Source organism: Panthera pardus, unplaced genomic scaffold (assembly GCF_024362965.1).
Source record: "Panthera pardus isolate Hobbes unplaced genomic scaffold, ASM2436296v1 HiC_scaffold_18, whole genome shotgun sequence".
NCBI lineage: Eukaryota > Metazoa > Chordata > Mammalia > Carnivora > Felidae > Panthera > Panthera pardus.
Genome location: NW_026526743.1, coordinates 22,368,662 through 22,387,494, shown reverse-complemented (window position 1 = coordinate 22,387,494; position 18,833 = coordinate 22,368,662). Strand labels below are relative to the sequence as shown.

The 18,833-nt window shown below is 50.5% G+C and overlaps 1 protein-coding gene across 14 annotated transcripts in view; it reads left to right on the top strand.

Moving 5' to 3' along the window:
- ZNF536 (zinc finger protein 536) overlaps positions 1-18,833 on the top strand; it is a 437,816-nt gene that overhangs the window by 190,641 nt on the left and 228,342 nt on the right. For all 14 annotated transcript variants that reach the window (XM_053906057.1, XM_053906059.1, XM_019423304.2 and 11 more), the window contains one exon: positions 8,366-10,537. In XM_053906057.1, coding sequence (XP_053762032.1) covers positions 8,368-10,537 — 2,170 coding nt within the window. In that variant the 5' untranslated portion in view covers positions 8,366-8,367. The remainder of the gene's footprint in view (positions 1-8,365; positions 10,538-18,833) is intronic.

Here is an 18,833-nt window from a genome sequence, read left to right as displayed (position 1 = left end):
CCTCACCTTCTCCCCACCCCCACCCACACTAGCCCCCTGTGTTGCTTTCTCTGGAATGTACTGCATGTTTCCATTTCCTGGCACACATGTTTGTGAGGACTCTGGCTCCTTAGCCTCCTTTAAGCTTTCCCTGAAATGTGGTTTCCTTTGTTTCTACACATTTTAAAAATGAAGGAGCTGGCATCTGTCAGCATTCAGCCCAGCAAGACTAACATGGTATGGGCATCAGAAGCCAGCCTTCCCACCCGCATGTCTTGCTTGAACTCTAGAGTCAGGCTCCCCAGTTGTGTGACCTTCTTGGACTTAAGTTTTCTGAGCCTCAGGTTCTTCTTTTTAGTGTGGGAATAGTTTACTACCTACCATTCTAAGGTTGTGTGAGGCTAAATGAGAGAATGATTGTGAAGTACCTAGCACAGTGTTGGCACGTGGTATTGTGTTGAGGAGGAGGACGATGATGATGAAAAGGAGGAGGGTGAGAGGAATGCTATTGCTGATGTAGATGATGATGGTGGTGATGGCTACAATGAAGATGGTGGCAGTGGTGGTGATGGTGAAGGTGATAATGGTGACTACGATAGTGATGGTGAAGTGATAGTGATGGCTATGATAAAAATGATGATGGTGTTGGTGATGGTGAAGGAGATGATAACAGTGGTGATGATGGTGATGGTGAAGATGAAAACAGTGGTGACGGTGGTGGTGAAGGTGATGATGATGTGATGACTCTGGTGACAATGGTGAACATGATGGTGATGGCCATGGTGAAGATGACAGTGGTGACGATGGTGATGATGAAGCTGATGACAGCGGTAACAGTGGTGACAACAGTGAAAGTGATGATGGTGATGGCTATAATGAGGATGATGAGAGTGGTGATGATGTTGATGAAGGTAATGACAAATGATGACAGTGGTGACGATGGTGATGGTGGAGGTGATGCTGCTGCTGATGACAGTGGTGATGTTGTTGGTGAAGGTGATGATGGTGGCGGTGAAGATGAAGACGATGGTGACAATGGTGGTGGTGGTGGTGATGACGGTGATGGTGATGATGATAACAGTGGTGACAATGGTGATGATGATGGTCATGATGATGGTGGTGACGATGATGATGGTGAAGATGATTATGGTGATGATGACAATGGTGATGATGGTGATGGTGAAGATGAAGACAGTTGTGACAATGATGAAGGGGATGGTGGTGGTGATGATGAGAGTGGTGATGTCGTCGGTGGTAAAGGTGATGATGATGGTGATGATGACAGTTGTGATGATGGTAGTGGTGAAGATGAAGACTGTGGTGACAATAGTGAAGGTGATGGTGATGATGACAGTGGTGACGGTGGTGGTGAAGGTGATGGTGGTGGTGATGATGAAAAGGAAGGTAATGACGCTAATATGATAACAGTTATTTGTTTTTTGTGTTATTTTTTGAGAGCTTGTTCTGCCTGATGCATCCATGGTCTTAACAATCACCACACATGAGGTTGTTAGAGTTCCATCCCAGCATCTGTTTGCCTGGCTTCATGTGCCGTGGGCAGATGGAGAGCCAGGAACTCAGACCAGAAGTCTTCTCTACCCTGAAAAGATGACCAGGAGCACGCTTTGTGGGTGTTTTCCTTTCCTGTCTGACATGCTCATGACCTGTCTTCAATTCTGGGCTACAGTTTCAACCCAGATTCCAAAAGCCAAGATGCTTTTGCCCTTGAGAATTTTGAAATCATCCAAAGTCTTCAAAAAAAGGATACTTTTTATTCCAGTTTCTTCTTCTAAGTCCTCCAACCGCCATCCCCCAGTACGAAACTGGCTGGGGCTCCATGGGGCTGTGTGCAAAGCTGGTCCAGTGGGGTCCTGCTCACCATCCAATGCCATGAGGGCCCTGACTTTGGCCAATGTTCCATCCACAAGGGGAGGTTGTGGCGTTCAACCATACTCTCCAGCTTGACTCTCCTGGTCACACAGTCGCCATACTCCACAGCTCTATTTGCATATCGTATTTTCATTAATAAATTAAATAAGGATTTAACTATTTCTGGCCCTGTCTCATAGCATTGTCTACACATCAGTCAGAATGGAACAGGTCACCCGAACTGCCCTCCTGTTTATCTATTAATCATCTGGCAAATAAACCACTCAGTATCCTGCCCACCTCAGTAATGTTTGTGATGTAATTTGTTTGGATGCCCAAATGTCACCAGCGTTGATTGTAAGAGATGAAAAAATGTACTTGCTCAGCATAGCAAGCTCTAGGCCAAAATGTAAGCATGAAATCTCTGGTTTATTTTTGTAATAATGTTTACAGCTGTTTAATGACCCTGAAAAGGTTCAGTAGTCTGGTGTTCTGTATTTTCAGAACAGGAGTGTATTATGCTTATAACAACCTTGGTTAAGCAGTTTGAGCTACAACAATTGGAAAATAGTATTTAATAAGAAGCCATTGCATTCTAGGTGAAGTCGTCTTAATTACTGCTTACCCTAGGTGTAAGAAAGCAAGGTGGGTTGTTGGGGAAGGGGCAGAAGGTCATCTGAGCCCCCCCAGAAAGGGGGTCCACCTAATACCAGAACTGCATGCTGTGAGGCCCACAGTGGTGTTTGGGGCCCTTGCTGGGAACCCACATCCCTCCCCTGCCCAGCAGTTGGGAGCAGTAGGACTCCTGTACGTTTTCCGAGGCAGCACTTTTACCCACATTGATAAAAAAGGGAATATTTAGTTGTGCTTGGCTAGACAACAATATTTGATTTTTAAAAACCCAGTTGAAATGGTTATTTTGAAAGTCATTTCATTTCCCAACTATTCTTTTTCATGGTATAAGGATAAAACTCGTTCATGCAACTTACTGGCAAGATCTATATTTTTTGGACTATTCATAAGATTACTTTCTTTTTTCTGTGCTAGCAAAATGAAACTGTGTTTTTGTGTAAAATTTATTTAGACTCGTAGCAGCTGGCATTTCTGGTGTCCTGATAGTTTTAAATTTCATTTTGAGTGAAAGATACAATTAGGTTCTCTATTGGAAGAGTTAAGTGAAAACTTTTGTCATTGATATCACAGGAAATAGTTTTGAAGGCAGAAATACAAAATCAAAATAACCATTAGCACCATCAAAGGCAGCTGAATGGCTCACTGTACCTGCAATGATGGGAATGATGAGACAGAATTATTTTGATAATCTGTGCACCCAATGGCAGGTTTCCTGTGCTGCGAATACCCTTGTACGAAATATAAAATTGCACAGCTCAAGAAGAAAACCTCTAGCCTTCAGAAGCTTTCAACTGGGGCCTTGCCTGTGCTCAGATGTGAGGCCCAGACATTTCCACACTGTGGTGAGGAATGCCATGGTGGCTGGGGCTCACGTGCATGCCTGCGTCTTCGTCAATATTGACAGTTGTCTTGAGGACCAGCAGTGCCCCACCATGACCCTGGGGATCAGGAAAGATCAGGACTCAGTGGAATGTTGGAGTGTTTCCATGTTGGAGGGGTGGCGTACCAGATTCAGCAGTTTACAGTGGCCTCTAACTGTCCAGCCTTGACTGCCTTTCCACAGTTAGGTAAATTACGTATGCATTGGTTCCTTCCATCAGTCAACTAGGGTTTATTGATCTTCTTCCTGATATGCCTTGGGCTGGGCCCTGAGCTGAAGGCCAGGGGCAAGCTATTCTCAGTGTTCAGTAGTTTGTTTACTTGTTTTTAATTGTGCTGAGTGTTTTCCCACATTGGTGGGAGGGGCAGGCAAGTTACTGTGTAGGTTCCTTAGAAGGTCCCAGCTCCCCACTTGCCTTAAGCCCAGGATCGTGGCCAACCCTGCACTGGCTACTGGCTTCTTCAGTGGGTTCCTCGGCTGCTGGATTGTGGGATAATGAGTCCAGAGCTGGGGCCAGGGTGAGAAGGATGGGTTGGGCACATGGGATAAAACACTCCCTGGAATTCGTGACCATGCAGGGGCAGTGCTGTGTGTGGATGTTCATGTGCCCGAGTTATCAGGACAGAGGGAGTATCCTGTGGCAGGAGGCCCTGCCAGGGACACTGACAGCCATTCACTGCAGGGCCTGTGAGGGAGCAGTGTGGTTCCAAAGGGAAGGCACTCTCCCTATGCTTGCTCCCTGAGGGCTGGGGAAAAGGAGTAATGACTGCCTCCTTCCACCTGAATGGTGAGACCCTCCAGGCAACCTCACCTCCCTGGGCCCTGTGAGCTCTTAGGGCTGCAGTAGGATCCAATCCCTTAACAGTAGGATAAATGATCCCTGAGTTTCCCAAGATATGCATCTGTATAAGTTTCTAGAGTGATACTACTAGGGAATCCCTGCCTCTCCCCCAACGTAGACTTACTCGTGCACGCACATGTATCCGTGCGTGCGCGCACACACACACCCCTCTATGCCAAAGCGGCAGTGGTTACCCCTTTCCTTAAACCTTCAGTACAGTCTCTCTGGGGCATTTTCATTGCTTCCCATCAATTGGTAACCTTGCTGATGCTGACCCCCTGGGTCCCAGAGACCCTTGAGGGCAGGTACTAGAAGGCCCCTGGCAAGTATTGACTGAATGACTGACATAAGGGGTAAATGAATTCTGGAAGGGTGAAGTGTCAAGGCTGGAGAAATTGGGGCCGACCCAGGTTTTGTGCGTCCCAGGCCGGGCCTGAGGCCAGCTCATCCTGCCTCGGCTGCTTTGGCCCAGGGACAGCACACCAATTACCCCGTGCTCTTTCCAAGAACTCACGCTCCCCTTTCTTGCTCTGAGTCTGGCGGCTGGCATGGGTTTACGACTGACCCATCGCAGTGCCTACACCTGCTCACAGAATCATGGGGTGCTGGGTCTCACCGAACATTCTGGGATAATTGTCTGGCGACGTCCTACCTCACAGTGGGGCTCCGCGCATGCTTTGCCTGGGCTCATTCGAGGGCCTGTGCGCGAGCTGTAATCCTCAGAGTGTCTCCTTGGGTTCTGGCCAGCTCTTCTCAAATTCTGAGTTCTCCCATGGGTCCCATGATGGGTAGTCCAGTTCTGAAGGGGATTAGCTGCTCAGTGGTGGCCCAGGCCTGGGATGGTCACCATGGGCATATATAATGAAAGATCTAGTGGTGGGGGTGGCTCTCCCTTGGTGGCTTCTGGACCCCCAGGTTCTGGGTTAGCCAGAGACCCTTCCAACTCTGACAAAGTCTGATAGTAGATAGATGTTGGTGGACTTGTGTAAGCTGAGTTGGGGTCACACAAGGCTGGGAGGAGAGTGGTTCTACAGGGCTAGCCTTCTTTTATGAGCTATGTTCATAAGGTCTTTTCATTCATTCATCCATTTGAGTCAGAAAATGATGAACATACAATGTTCAGCTGTGACCTGGGCCTTGAAGCTTCATGTGAGCAAGGCAGACATGATGGTGCCCTCATGGAAAAGAAGCACACTTATAAAAGGGTCAACAACAAAATGTCGCCCTAGTGGTAAGTGCTGTAAAGAAGGAAAAAAGGTGATGGGTAGAGAGAGGCTGAAGACGAGCGCCTATGACAAGAGGGGCCTGGGAGTCTTTGTGAGAAGGGGCTATGTGAGTTGAGACCTGCCAACTGTACCTTTGCACATTCTAGACCATTGTTCCCACCGCCCCCCCCCCCACCCCCCGCCAGCTGAGGCTTCAGCAAAGACACCTGAAGTCCAGTTCCTTAAAAAAGATTTGTTGACTGAAAAAAAAGTTCTTTAACATAATTAAAGCATTCCATATCCAAACCTAAGTTGAAAACTCCCTATATTCATTATTTGACAAATTGAGCTCTTACTTACCCAGCGTGAATGAGGGTGGGGGATGGTCTTCAACCTGCTGCCCCTCACCCAACCTGATTTGCAGTCTCGCTGTATTGCACATTCAGCCTCCCCTCCCTCCTGCTGAATTGGCGTCAGCTCATCAGCAGCAACCTGAAAATAGCCTGTCTTTCTGGATTCATGTCTTCTGAGAAGGCCAACTGGGCAGCTTTGGAAGTGGGCCAGCCATGTTGGCTTTGGACTTTCCAAACTTCCCCAGAGCTGTTGGGTGGAATTCTGAGCACTCCCAAATGGCCTCAGGGTCATGATCTGTGTTTGCTTAGGAGAGGAGCCAGCACAGCTGGATGGAGCTTGAAGGTAGAGAAGGGGCTTCAGACAAGGCCCTGGGGGCTGTTAGAGTCCCTGCCTGGGATCTTCCAGGCACCAGTCTTGCTCTAGCAACTTCTGCACACTGGACCTACTCCTCCCCGCTGGTCAGTGGTTGCCATGAGCACTGGGGTTGGCCATTCTTGTCTACCAGGGCGTCTTACGTGCCAAGGACAGGGACTGGGGTACAGTGGGAACTCGGCAGGGTTGGTGAATGAAAGCAAAGCTCTCCAGGAGATATTAGTCCTTTCTGACCCATCTCCAAAATGGACTTTTTTATTTGTTGGTTGGTTTTTTAATTTGAGTGTAGACAGCCCACCAGAGGCAAAAAGGAAAGATGGCGAGTTGGTAGCCTTCTTTTCCTACAAGTGATCAGGTTCCTGTATGTGTGTGTAAATGTGTGCAGGTGTTCATGTCATGGACACAGTCAGCCCTGTACCATGGCTGCTGTGTTTCTCCCTCCTGCAAATAAACATTCATGTCTTTTCTTCCCTTCCCTTGCAAGATGGACTCACAGCCCCTGTCCTCTTGCCAAGGAAGCCAGGTCTCCCGTTGGAGACCCTCCATGCCACGCATAGTCTGCCTGGCGGGAGGCCCAGGAGGCAGCAGACCCCCCCCCCCCCCCCGCCCCAGGGCTGAATGCGCTTCCTCCACAGTTGAACTCCGTCCCCACCAGTCCCCCTAGGGAATTGCTTGGCCCAGGAATCCATCCTGGCTGGGGTTAAGCACTGCCCCTGGACCACCTGGCTGGCCAACACATGTAAACATTGGGATACAAAGAGGAGAGATGTGCAAAAACTGTTCCAATGGCAGGAAGCGAATTTGGACTCCTTCAGGTGGAAGGCAGATCTGGAAATAGAAGGACCCAGGCGTAGGTTCACTGCCTTTCAAAGCTGAGCCCCTCACCTGCTGTGATGTGGAGGGAGCCGTTCCTTCTACCCCAGCCCCAAGCAGAGTGGCCTTAGCGATTCTGCACAGTCTGGGAAGGGGGCAGAGAGGAGCGTTAAAGGCAATTATGGAGACCAGCTTTGAGTGTTAGTGTTTAACAAACAGCTTTGAGTTCTAATTTTCTGCAAAACACATACTGCAGGTACAATTTGTACTCATTACTGTATACTGGGAAAGTTATTAAAAACACTCAAACTTGGTTGAGACTTCCTATGGTATCATCCCTGGATTTTAATTGGTTTTTATCTAGTTCTATAAAGGATCTCTTTAAACCCAATCACAGTCCCTGCCTGGGATATCATGCCAGTGGAAGGACAGAGAGAGCCCAGTAAATGGTGTAAGTCTTCACCCCTATCCAAAAATGAACAGTCTGGACGATCCACTACGATTCCGTCACCAGATAATTTATACTTCTTTTGATGGGCACAGTTACCAAATGACAAAATAACAGTGTTTCGTAACATAAGGGTTAAATCTTAATCTCTGAGGTTTGCAAAGCCGCTACTCGCAGTCTCCTTAAAATTTAATATACCTCGTTAATGCTTCCTTGCAAACACTGAAGGATTTTTATGATTATAATCATGTGTTACAGCACCTAGTACTGTTTCTAAGCAGCATACTAATCAGCTTAATGAGATATTACTGCACTTTTTGTTGACTAAAGCAAAATCCCTTTTATTGTTCTAAAGCCTGTCCTTTACTTTATTTTTTCCCAAAACATTATCTTGTTTTATTATGTACCAGTAAATATCATGCCATTGGGTTTTTCTGTTGGTTTTTTTTTTTTTTTTTTTTTGGTGGTGGGGGGTGGCAAATCATAAAATAATCTCTTTCATCACAGACCGGCGAATGTATTGAATATAGTAACCGGAAACAAAAGTTCCAAGGGAGTCTACGTGGTTTTGTGGTGAAAGCCATCCTGCTCCAAGGCAAACTTTGAACAGAACCAACAGGTGCAGGTGCCACAAGGGGCACAGGAGGGAAAGTTTAACACGTAGACCTGCGATTTGTTATTAGGTGTTGGAAGTGGTAAAACATTAATAATTTAAATGCGAATGAATAATTGCGGTCGGTAAATAGAAAATACAAGGAAGACGATCTATCGCCAAAACAAATTGGAGGAGCAATGCCATGTTGCGTAATTGGCATTTAATAATTCATCTTTTTATTATTGTTTTTGACTCTAATTCCTTAGCATTATTATGTGTAGGTAAGGCATGAATTGCAAATTCCTCGCCAGCTGATGTCGTTGATTCGCTGCGCCACGGTGCCTGGCACAGACCTCAACTCTCTCTTTATTTTCAGGGATGGAAGAAGCCAGTCTGTGCCTTGGAGTGTCCTCGGCGGCACCGGAAGCTGAGCCCCACCTGAGCGGCCCTGTCCTCAACGGCCAGTATGCCATGAGTCAGAAGTTGCACCAGATCACCTCCCAGCTCAGCCATGCCTTCCCCGAGTTGCATCCGCGGCCCAACCCCGAGGAGAAGGCCCCCGCGCCCCTCGACGAGAAGGCCCACGTGCCCATGACCGGCCAGCCCATGGGCAGCCAGATGGCGCTCCTGGCCAGCCAGCTGGGCCGGGACGTCGACACCAGCCTCAACGGGCGGGTGGACCTGCAGCAGTTCCTCAACGGGCAGAACCTGGGCATCATGTCCCAGATGAGCGACATCGAGGACGACGCCCGCAAAAACCGCAAGTACCCGTGCCCCCTGTGCGGCAAGCGTTTCCGCTTCAACAGCATCCTCTCCCTGCACATGCGCACTCACACCGGCGAGAAGCCCTTCAAGTGCCCCTACTGCGACCACCGGGCGGCGCAGAAGGGCAACCTCAAGATTCACCTGCGGACCCACAAGCTGGGCAACCTGGGTAAGGGGCGCGGGCGGGTGCGCGAGGAGAACCGCCTGCTGCACGAGCTGGAGGAGAGGGCCATCCTGCGGGACAAGCAGATGAAGAGCAGCCTGCTGCAGCCGCGGCCCGACCTGAAGCCCCTGCCGCACGCCCAGCAGGCCCCGCCGGCCCCCTGCAACCTGGCCCTGCCCGCCAACCACAGCGTGCCCGACGTGGCCCACCCGGTGCCCTCGCCCAAGCCCGCCAGCGTGCAGGAGGACGCGGTGGTCCCGGCCGCCGGCTTCCGCTGCACCTTCTGCAAGGGCAAGTTCAAGAAGCGCGAGGAGCTGGACCGCCACATCCGCATCCTGCACAAGCCCTACAAGTGCACGCTGTGCGACTTCGCGGCCTCGCAGGAGGAGGAGCTCATCAGCCACGTGGAGAAGGCCCACATCACCGCCGAGTCGGCCCAGGGCCAGGGCCCCAACGGCGGCGGCGAGCAGTCGGCCAACGAGTTCCGCTGCGAGGTGTGCGGGCAGGTGTTCAGCCAGGCGTGGTTCCTGAAGGGCCACATGCGGAAACACAAAGACTCCTTCGAGCACTGCTGCCAGATCTGCGGCCGGCGCTTCAAGGAGCCCTGGTTCCTTAAGAACCACATGAAGGTCCACCTCAACAAGCTGTCGGTGAAGAACAAGTCCCCCAGTGACCCCGAGGTGCCCGTGCCCATGGGCGGCATGTCCCAGGAGGCCCACGCCAACCTGTATTCCCGGTACCTCTCCTGTCTGCAGGGCGGCTTCGTGGCCCCGGACAAAGCCAGCCTGAGTGAGCCCAGCCAGCTCTACGGCAAAGGGGAGCTGCCCGTGAAGGAGAGGGAGGTCCTGGGGAAGCTGCTGTCCCCCATCTCCAGCGTGGCCCACGGGGTCCCCGAGGGCGACAAGCACTCCCTCCTGGGATGCCTCAACCTCGTGCCGCCGCTGAAATCCAGCTGTATCGAGCGGTTGCAGGCGGCTGCCAAGGCTGCCGAGATGGACCCCGTGAACAGCTACCAGGCTTGGCAGCTCATGGCCAGGGGCATGGCCATGGAACACGGCTTCTTGTCTAAAGAGCATCAGCTACAGCGCAACCACGAAGACGCTTTGGCAAGCGCCGGAGTTATGTTTGATAAGGAGAAGCGGGAGTACGTGTTAGTGGGAGCAGATGGCTCCAAGCAGAAAATGCCTGCTGATTTGGTTCACGGCACTAAAGTGGGCAATCAGAGGGACCTGCCAAGTAAGCTCGACCCTTTAGAAGGCAGTCGGGATTTTTTGTCACACGGGCTGAACCCGGCGCTCGACTATAACCTGCAGGGTCCCGGGAGCATGAAGGAGAAGCCCACCGAGTGCCCCGACTGCGGCCGGGTGTTCCGCACCTACCACCAGGTGGTCGTGCACTCCCGCGTCCACAAGCGGGACCGCAAGGGCGACGAGGACGGGCTGCACGTGGGCCTGGACGAGCGGCGCGGCTCGGGCAGTGACCAGGAGTCCCAGTCGGTGAGCCGCTCTACCACGCCGGGCTCCTCCAACGTCACCGAGGAGAGTGGGGCCGGCGGGGGGCTCTCCCAGACCGGGAGTGCCCAGGAGGACAGCCCGCACCCCTCCTCGCCGTCCTCCTCAGGTAGGCCGCCAGGGAACATGGGGGACCAGCAGCTGGGACGAGGGCCCTCCCCGTCCAGGGGGCCTGGCTCCGCGCCGGCCTCTGGGGGACGGGCCCTGGCTTCTCTTCCAGGTCAGTCCTGAGCTCATCACTCTGACCTGATGGCGTTAGGTGAACCGTGCCTTTCTGCCCCGCCTCCAGGGAAGGCTAGCTCTTCGAGTCTTTGGCCTTCCCTTGAACACTGGCTGCCGGGAAAGAAAGTTGATCCCACTGGGTGGTAGAGACGGTCAGTTGGCATGTTTGCCGACAGGCATAGCCTGTCCTCCCCTCCCCCGGCAGTTCCCTGCCCGGCCCCATTTTACACCCCGGCCCTCATCCGCCATCACCTCGTCTCTGGAACCCGGGAGCTGGCGTTTTGGCTTCATCCACGCGTGTGAAGGTGTGAGCTCAGACGCTCACCATCTTCCCCACCCCCCCCCCCCCAGGATACTTCCACAGTTGTCTCATTTGGGCACCCCTCCCTCCCTCCCCAGGCCAAACCTGCCTCCTGTCCCCTTCCAAAATTACAGCGTGGCTCACCTGTCGGGGCCCTGTAACCTGACGAAATACATCACTCTCGTCTGATGGTTTAGAAAAGCACAGAGGTTTGAAACACAGATGCATGACTGCGTGTCTTAAATTGTACTGTTACACGGGCGATACAGCTTTGGGGTCTAAAATAGCAAAGCAGAAAATCTGTCATCAAAATGTCTGTGAAACGCTGAAGCTTCCTGGCCCGCGTTGGGGGGAAAAAAAAAACCAACCAAAAACAACAACAACAAAAAAAAAACCCCGCACTAGCCTAAGATAGCTAAATTAAAATCGCTACCTAACAGCAGGTAAGCTTGTTGCCTCCATCCGTATTTTCAAAGTCCCTTTCTAATGGATGGTAAATTGAAAGTTATATCTCTAGCCCTTTATAAAGAAAGCATCTCGCTAATACTGTAATCATTCTGCAGCCTAACAACAGAGGAAATCATGCCATAACAAATACCCTGTTACTAATGGCAACATTGATTTCTGCAATCAGCCATTAAGTCTAGAAAATGAAAGACAGTTTGAGGCACCTCAAGGCACTGCATTGCTCACTGTTCAAGGCGTGGCGGCACACTGTTGAGGGTCATTTTGGTAAAGTTTTTTCCCCTCCCTTTCGCTTTTTTCCCTTCTGGGTTTTGGTAAATAGTTCCGTTTCGGAAGCCGTGCCCTGCTATAGTTATTAAGTAGATGCCGGTTTAGTTTTTAGTTTTTGTCTGTTACTGTCATGCTTTGGTATACCCTTCTTCTAGGACAAAATTAGTACTAAAATAAAGTGTGAGTCTGCTGGCTTATTACAAACCGGTAAAGAATTGTTAACACACATAAATCTGAACTGCACATTCCAGAGATTCCGATAGCACTTAATGCTGTTGCTTAAATACCCATGAAACACACTGTCTACTCCTGGAGTCCTGGACTCGTTTGCGATTTATTTCTGGTGAGGCAGTCTGGAAGAGTCCGACCAGGAACGTGAGCCACCACGGAGGGGTGAGGCCACGCCGCAAGGAGTGACCGCTGCGCGGAACGTTCGAGATGCAAGGGAAGGGTGTTCAGGTTTCGCTGCCTGACAGCGGGGACTCCATAAAAACGGATCTCCCGTGCAGAGGCAGCAAAGTGCCAGGCGGCCCAGTGTCAGGAGGGACAATTTCCGCCCTCCCGCGAAGAGGTCCCCTGTTCTGGGGAGTGTCATCTCACTGTTTTTGGATCGGGGGCCTTGAAGGGGGCAGAAGGCAGAGGGCAGACTGGCTCCCCTAAGTTTTTGGAGTGACGTGGAGTTAACATTGACAGATTTCCATCCCTCTCCCAGACCTGCTGAAATGAAGAGGTCTCAGCAGAATATTCCGGCACCAAATGTTCGGCTTTATTAATGACGTGTTTACCATGTTTTTCCCACCTTCTGGCCAAGTGATAGCCTCATGCTATTCTATCTCTGTAGTTTCCATATCTGTAAATACTCTGTTGAAAAAACCCATTTTGCTTAAAAGAACCAACCGGGCTTACAACTCAAAGGAGAATTATTCTTGAGTTGTGGTTATCTTCTAGCTTTTATTTCCCTCATTGAAGTATTTTACAATTGTGAATACCGATTCTTTCATTTCTGGTTGACTTCTTTGTTTTCTTCATATTCAAATTAGACCCTTTCATAATTTTCTGACTAAGTGGGAAAATTGATGGCATACCAATACGCAGCCCAAATCAGCCGCACGCCTTAGGGCATTCAGGTTTTGCTGGGATTAGGACCCTTAACCCGATCTGGTTAGTCTTGCCTCTGATTTCTAACAAGTAGGACTTGTGCAAAGTGCGATTAAAATAAGCATTTAAATAAAAATCTTTACACAATAGGCATTTTATTATTACCTGTTAGAGAGAAACCTGCAAGGTGAAGGGGAAAGAAAATCTTTAAGCTCTTAAGTAAAGAAAGAAGTACTTATTAAGGCTTCTATTAAGCAATAACCACAAAACACGGTTTTACAAATTTCTCAGACTGCATAACAATGTCGCAAAACTCAATTTGCATCACTTGATTCTTGTTTTGTTGAAAACTGGGTCAGTAGGGCCTGAGAAACTATTTTTTCAGATCTTAACCAGTGAATTCTTCTTTATAAATCGCTGCTCTTAACATGATAGTAGTTCTGAATTCATCATAAAAAACCTTTTTACAGAGAGCCTCTTAGAACAGATCTCCAGAAGAAGGCTTACAATGAGTGGCAGGGACGTCCTTTGTTATCTGATGTAATTCTTTGCAAAGGAGGATTGGGAACGGAGTGGCTGTTTAAAAATGTCTTGCCCAGACCGAGACGAAGAAGGGGTCAAGTTTGCAATCAAACAGTTATTGCCGAGATGGGCGACTGTCACTGGCTAGGCTAATGTGGGATGCAGCTGTTTGTTATGTGAGCAAAAGAATGTTTGATTCAGTGAACATGTGAAAATGATTCCAGTGAACCAGAAAATGTGTTTGTTCTTGGGCTCTCCAAACTGCTGAGAACCAAGCTGAGGATCAACCGCGAAAACTAGGACCTTTGACAAATTGAGAGGTCATATTTTCTAACAGAAAATGGACAAAGCTAGTCACATGGATCACTTCCCCATCTTTCCCCTTTGTTTTATTTTTGTTGTTGTTGTCGTTGTTGATTTGACTTACCAATAATTTCACACCATCGTAGATGTCATTTCTGCCTCCGTGTACCACGCAAAAGGAAACTATTTGGAAAGCAGCAGCTTATAAATTTTACTCTTTTATGACATTTAGAAAGCGGGGCGGCTGTTTTGACGCTCCCTCATTTTTTGGCTCGCGTGCAAACGCTCCGATGGCATTAATCTCTGCATCTCTCCCCAAAACCTCGTCTAAGACTGTGCTCAGATTGGAGCTCTGCTCTGAGCCGGAAGACGACCAAAGTTCTGTTTCTTTGGATTTTGCCTTGGAAATCACGCTCAGAATAATTAAAACTTAATGTACTAAGAAACGATACTGTTCATTATATCCAACAGGGCAGTTACCTTCTGCATTCCCCATAATTTTGGAGAGGGGCTAATTGCAGTGTTGATGGTGGGAAAGGGGTAATTGAATGCGTTGACCCTCTGTTCATTAAATAAAGTCGGCTAACTTACGTGATCAATGGAAAGCCAGGGAGAGACGCAAGGATGAAAATATCGTTAACCCCTACTACTTCTGGTATAATATTTTGAGATGGTCAGGGATTATTTGATCAGCTGGGCTGGAAGCCTTGTGGGGTCCTCTTTTGTTGCCTGAGCCGCATTCCTGAAATGCTGGGTCTCCATCCTGTGTAGGCCCATTGACCACAGCCTCAAAGGCCTTTATCCGGGGCTCGCTTGCATTTAGTGATATGATAGATTTTCTTTCTTTTCCACCTCTTTTTCTGATGTGGCTCCTCCTTCCTGCCCCCATCCGTGATAACCACTGCCTGCTGCACACAAACAAATCGAGGCACCCCAAAGAAAGGGCGGGGGGGGGGGGAATAAAAAAGAAAAAGAGAAAAAAAAATTTAAGTCTGAGGATTAAGATCTTCATTTTTTTTTTTTTTTGCTTGTGCATTCCAATTGTTCTTAAAATATTTGGCAATGTCAATTAGTAACTGAGCAGAGTTAGCTGATGAACACAATTTTCCAGTAGACTGAGCACCCTATTGTTGCCGAGCGAACAGCAGATTTCTGAGGTCATTATCATTCGCTGGTTGCTTGGCCCAGCTGCTTCCTGCTGCAAAAGCCAAACTTTATACTGGAGCTCAGGGATGGCGTACAGCAACAGGGGGCTGGGAGGGGGAAGAGGGAAGCTGGCTGCAGAGCCGAAGACACTCATTATCAGCAGAGGAAACAGAAAGTAAAAGTTTCCAGGCAGTTCCAGGAAAACTGCCCTATCAGCCTTCTTCCTCCAGTTCCTCTCCCAACACCTTCAGCCTCCAGGCAGGGAATTCAAAGGACCCGGGACGCCCCTTGGGGCATCGTGGCAACTAATCTCTCTGCTGAGCCGAACTTTGGAAAACAATAATCCCATTTACAAATTTACTTAAAAATTGTTAACCCGATCCGAGGCCTGTGAGTGGTTCCTCATAGATAGGCTCCCTCGGTTTTATTATTATTATTATTATTATTATTACTAAAAACAGAAAAAGAAAAAAAAAGAAAAGCACGTCCTTTTTAAAAGATGAAATTACTTTGTTGAAATTCACAAACTTGAAGATGACAAACAGGGAACATTATGTCATTTTCCAGAGGGACCTTTGGAGCAAATAATAGCCTGAAATTCCTTGTAGAATCAACTTTGGTGTGCAAGGCGCCCCCTGCCCCTTTGCAGCTTCCCTTCCCCCGGCCACCGCCCCCTTCTCCCCCCCCCCCCCCCCAGTTTGGGGCTGGTTCAGTGAGATGAAAAGCTGCACTTTTTTAAAGCTCAGCTGTTAAAACCGAGCGCCATATGCAGTCCTTCCATCCCCGACGTGGAAGCGTGTACAGGCAGCCACCGTGTTTGTGGAGATTTACGGAGGCCCGGCTGCATGTGCTGAAGCTGTCCTCGGGCAGGCGCCAGGGGCCCTACCCCGCCAGGGTGATGCCCCCCCCACCCTGCCTAACGCGCTGGCCAGACTTGGGCTCACTCACGAGTCAGGTGTCGGTGGGGGTGAAGGTCGGAGGGCCAGGTGGCCTCCCTCTGGTCTGTCACCTTTCTGCTGGGTCTGGGGACCGCGTGCTGGAGTGGTGATAAAGTAGACCCCAGGTGCCGATCAGATCATTTTCCTCCTGATCTAGGAGCCGGACGCCTACCAGCAGCTCCTTTTTATAAACTTCCCATTCGCTGCGTGCACTTTGATTATCTTATGTCCAGAAGCAATTATTTGGGAACACTCAGTACCACTCTGGGGCTTTTCCTGTCTGTCTCACCCCCTTGTTTGTAGCTCTAAATCCCACTTCCACGGGGCTGCCCGATGGCGCTGTCACTTAGCATTTCAGAAAGAGAGAAATTGTCCTGGCTCTAAAAGTCTTCCAGTTGGGAGTGTGATATAAAAGACGTGTGACATAAAACCCCAGAAGCAAAGCCTCCTGGACGTTCCTGTAAATTCTCAGGACGGACACCGTTTTGTGGGGGAGGGATTCGATCGCTGGCCGCAGGGTCACTCGAGGCCTGCCCTCTTTGGCCCACTGCCTCACCTTGCCCACCCTCAAGACTGCCACCATGCTGCCAGCGTCCCCTCGAGTGCTCTAGGAGGGGTGCTGTGTTCCTGTCCAGAGCCCTGAGAAGCCTGAAATGCTCACGGCGCGCCCCTTCTGTGTGCGTGTTAACTCGAGGAACGGACACGTGTATGTAAATCTAAATTTAATGGTAATAAGAAAAACACAGATTAGCTAAGGACAGGTTACAATGAGGCAAAGAATTAAGCAGTCAGTGTTCAAAACAGAGCATGAAGCATTAGCTGCGTGATCCCCATTAATTGGAATGGAAGGTTCCGGGCTTGGGTTCTGGCCACTGCCTTGAGTGTGTTGGGGCTGGAACTAGCAGTTTGCTTTAGACGGTCACGTGTGGCCAAAGGCAGGCAGGTATCATGAGATTCTAGGAGCCACCTTTCCCCACTCTCTCGCTGTGCCTTTAGGCACCTGGGAACGTATGCCCGTGATATCTGTTTGGGGGAAGCTCGAGGACCTCCTGTTCACCCAAACCCCTTCCCCCGTAGGTCCCTCATGCTTTGACTCCCTTCTCTGGCCTGAAGCCCGCTTATAAGAAGCATACTCCTGAGAGGCTAAGGCATAAAAGTCTCCTTGCCCTACCCCTCGGCCGCTTCCCAGGTCCGCCCTTCATGGAGAGAAGATTCCGGAAGGTGGCCCTGGTGTCTTAGGAGGGTGGAGTCAAGGGCAAGCTTCAAGAAGTCCCCCACCAGGCTGATGGGGGCTCTTAAGGTGGAGAGCAGAGGGAATCCTGGGGAGTGATCTGCATGGGGAGCCCTTTGCAGCATTCTGAGCCTGTGAGGTCAGAGGAGGAGGAAGCAGTTAGCTCCTTTAACTGCCGAGCTGTTTGGGAGCATTGATGGTAGGGGTGGAGAAACGCCTGCAGAGATCAGGAGATTGGATTTGTGCAGATAGCCCAAATTCATGATGACTGGGCTAGGACCTTTGCCATCTGTGCCCCTCGGGCCTGCTTGCTGTCTTTCTGCGTGCCTCACCTCCCTTTGCCCCCCTGTCCTCTGTCGGCATCTGGAAGGCTCCTCCCTCCACTCGTGCACACTGGGCTGACCCACTGAGGAAGGAGGAGGGGGTGCAGAGAGGAAAGGGGGCTCACCAGCAGGGTGCGGGGCAGGTGCTTGGGGGCTCTCTGTTCTCCCCAGGAAATGAGCCTCGCAGCAGCTTGAAAGGAGCCGCGGGTCCCCCTTGCCTCTTCCTGGCAGGACGGGACTGCGGCAACATTTACTTAAGCTGTGGAGTTTGGCAACGCTGCCTCCGGGCGCCATCTGGAAAGCCCTTCTCAGAAAGCCGTGGACCCTCCCAAAAGAGCTCAGGGGAGCAGGACTTGGGCAGAGCTTTGGGGCTTTTTTTTTTTTTTTTTTTCCTCAGGCAGAACCTGAGCCTGGAGGTACCTGAACAGGGCATGGGGGGCGGGGATCCTCTGGAAGCCACGTATGTAGGTAGCTAACATAGGTCCCTCTTTGGCTGGCTCGTGGCTCGTGGCTCTTCGCTCTGCCGGGCCTCTCCACCTAAGTCCGAGCCAGTTCTGGTTTAACTGTTCTTTGTCGGGAGTGCACTCGATTTCCTGGGGTTGCGTTTCCATTTATTTATTTTGTATCGTGTTCTGCTTACTGTTTCACCTAAGTCCTGGTATGTCGTGGGTACGAGGTGTGGAGGCAGCCAAGGCTGTTCTGGTTAGTTACTGATCCAGCCCTGTAATAACAGGGCTTTGTCAACATCATGCGAGAAAGGAGCGTGCTGCCTCCATACAGTACTGGGGAGACCGGCCTGAGAACTCGGAGGCTTGGCTTGTGACAAATAGGGCCAAGCTCAGCACAGAGATTGGCCGCCACCCTTTCCCTGACCCACATCTTCAAAACAGGCAGCGGAGCCTCAGAACAATGCGCGTCTGAACACCCTCCGGCCACCTGATGGGCGGGCCGAGGCACAAAGGCTGCCGTGCCGAACTCCAGGGACACAGTCCCGGTGGGATTCGTGCGCTCGCATTCGGTTCTTTCTCCCACCAAGGGAAAGCTGCCCAGGGCCTGGCTTCTGGTGGGCCCCGTCTCCTTGTGGCCTTGGGGGTGAGCCTTGGGGTTTGGGATGACATGTGGCATGTGTATGAGAGACGTGTGAGGCACAGCACAAGCTGACTCCTTGGCTGGGCTGCCCACTGCACCACGTGGGGGTCCGGCCAAGCCTTCTCTGGGGTGCCTGGCCAGGTGCTGGCAGGAGGAAGTGGGTGGCGGGTGGGCCGGGCTTTCGACACCCGGTCACTTGCTCCCAAAGGCTGGGGTCAGTTTTCCGCTTTTCCTGGGAGGCACGGTACACCTTTGGGAACCTTTCATATGTTTCCCTCTGTGCCTTGGGCCCAGAACGTTCCACAGAGGAGCTCATTCTTTCTCTGGAGGGGGCAGCTTGTTGGACTGGAATTTCGGTGGCCCCCAGTTTTGTCTTTTTGTCTGACCTCGGCTCCCAGGCCACTTGATGTATGACAAAAACAGGACCCCACCACCGAAGCTCTCTTCTCTTCATTAAAGTAATGCTCCGAAACTCTTAACTCAGTGGTTGTCATCCG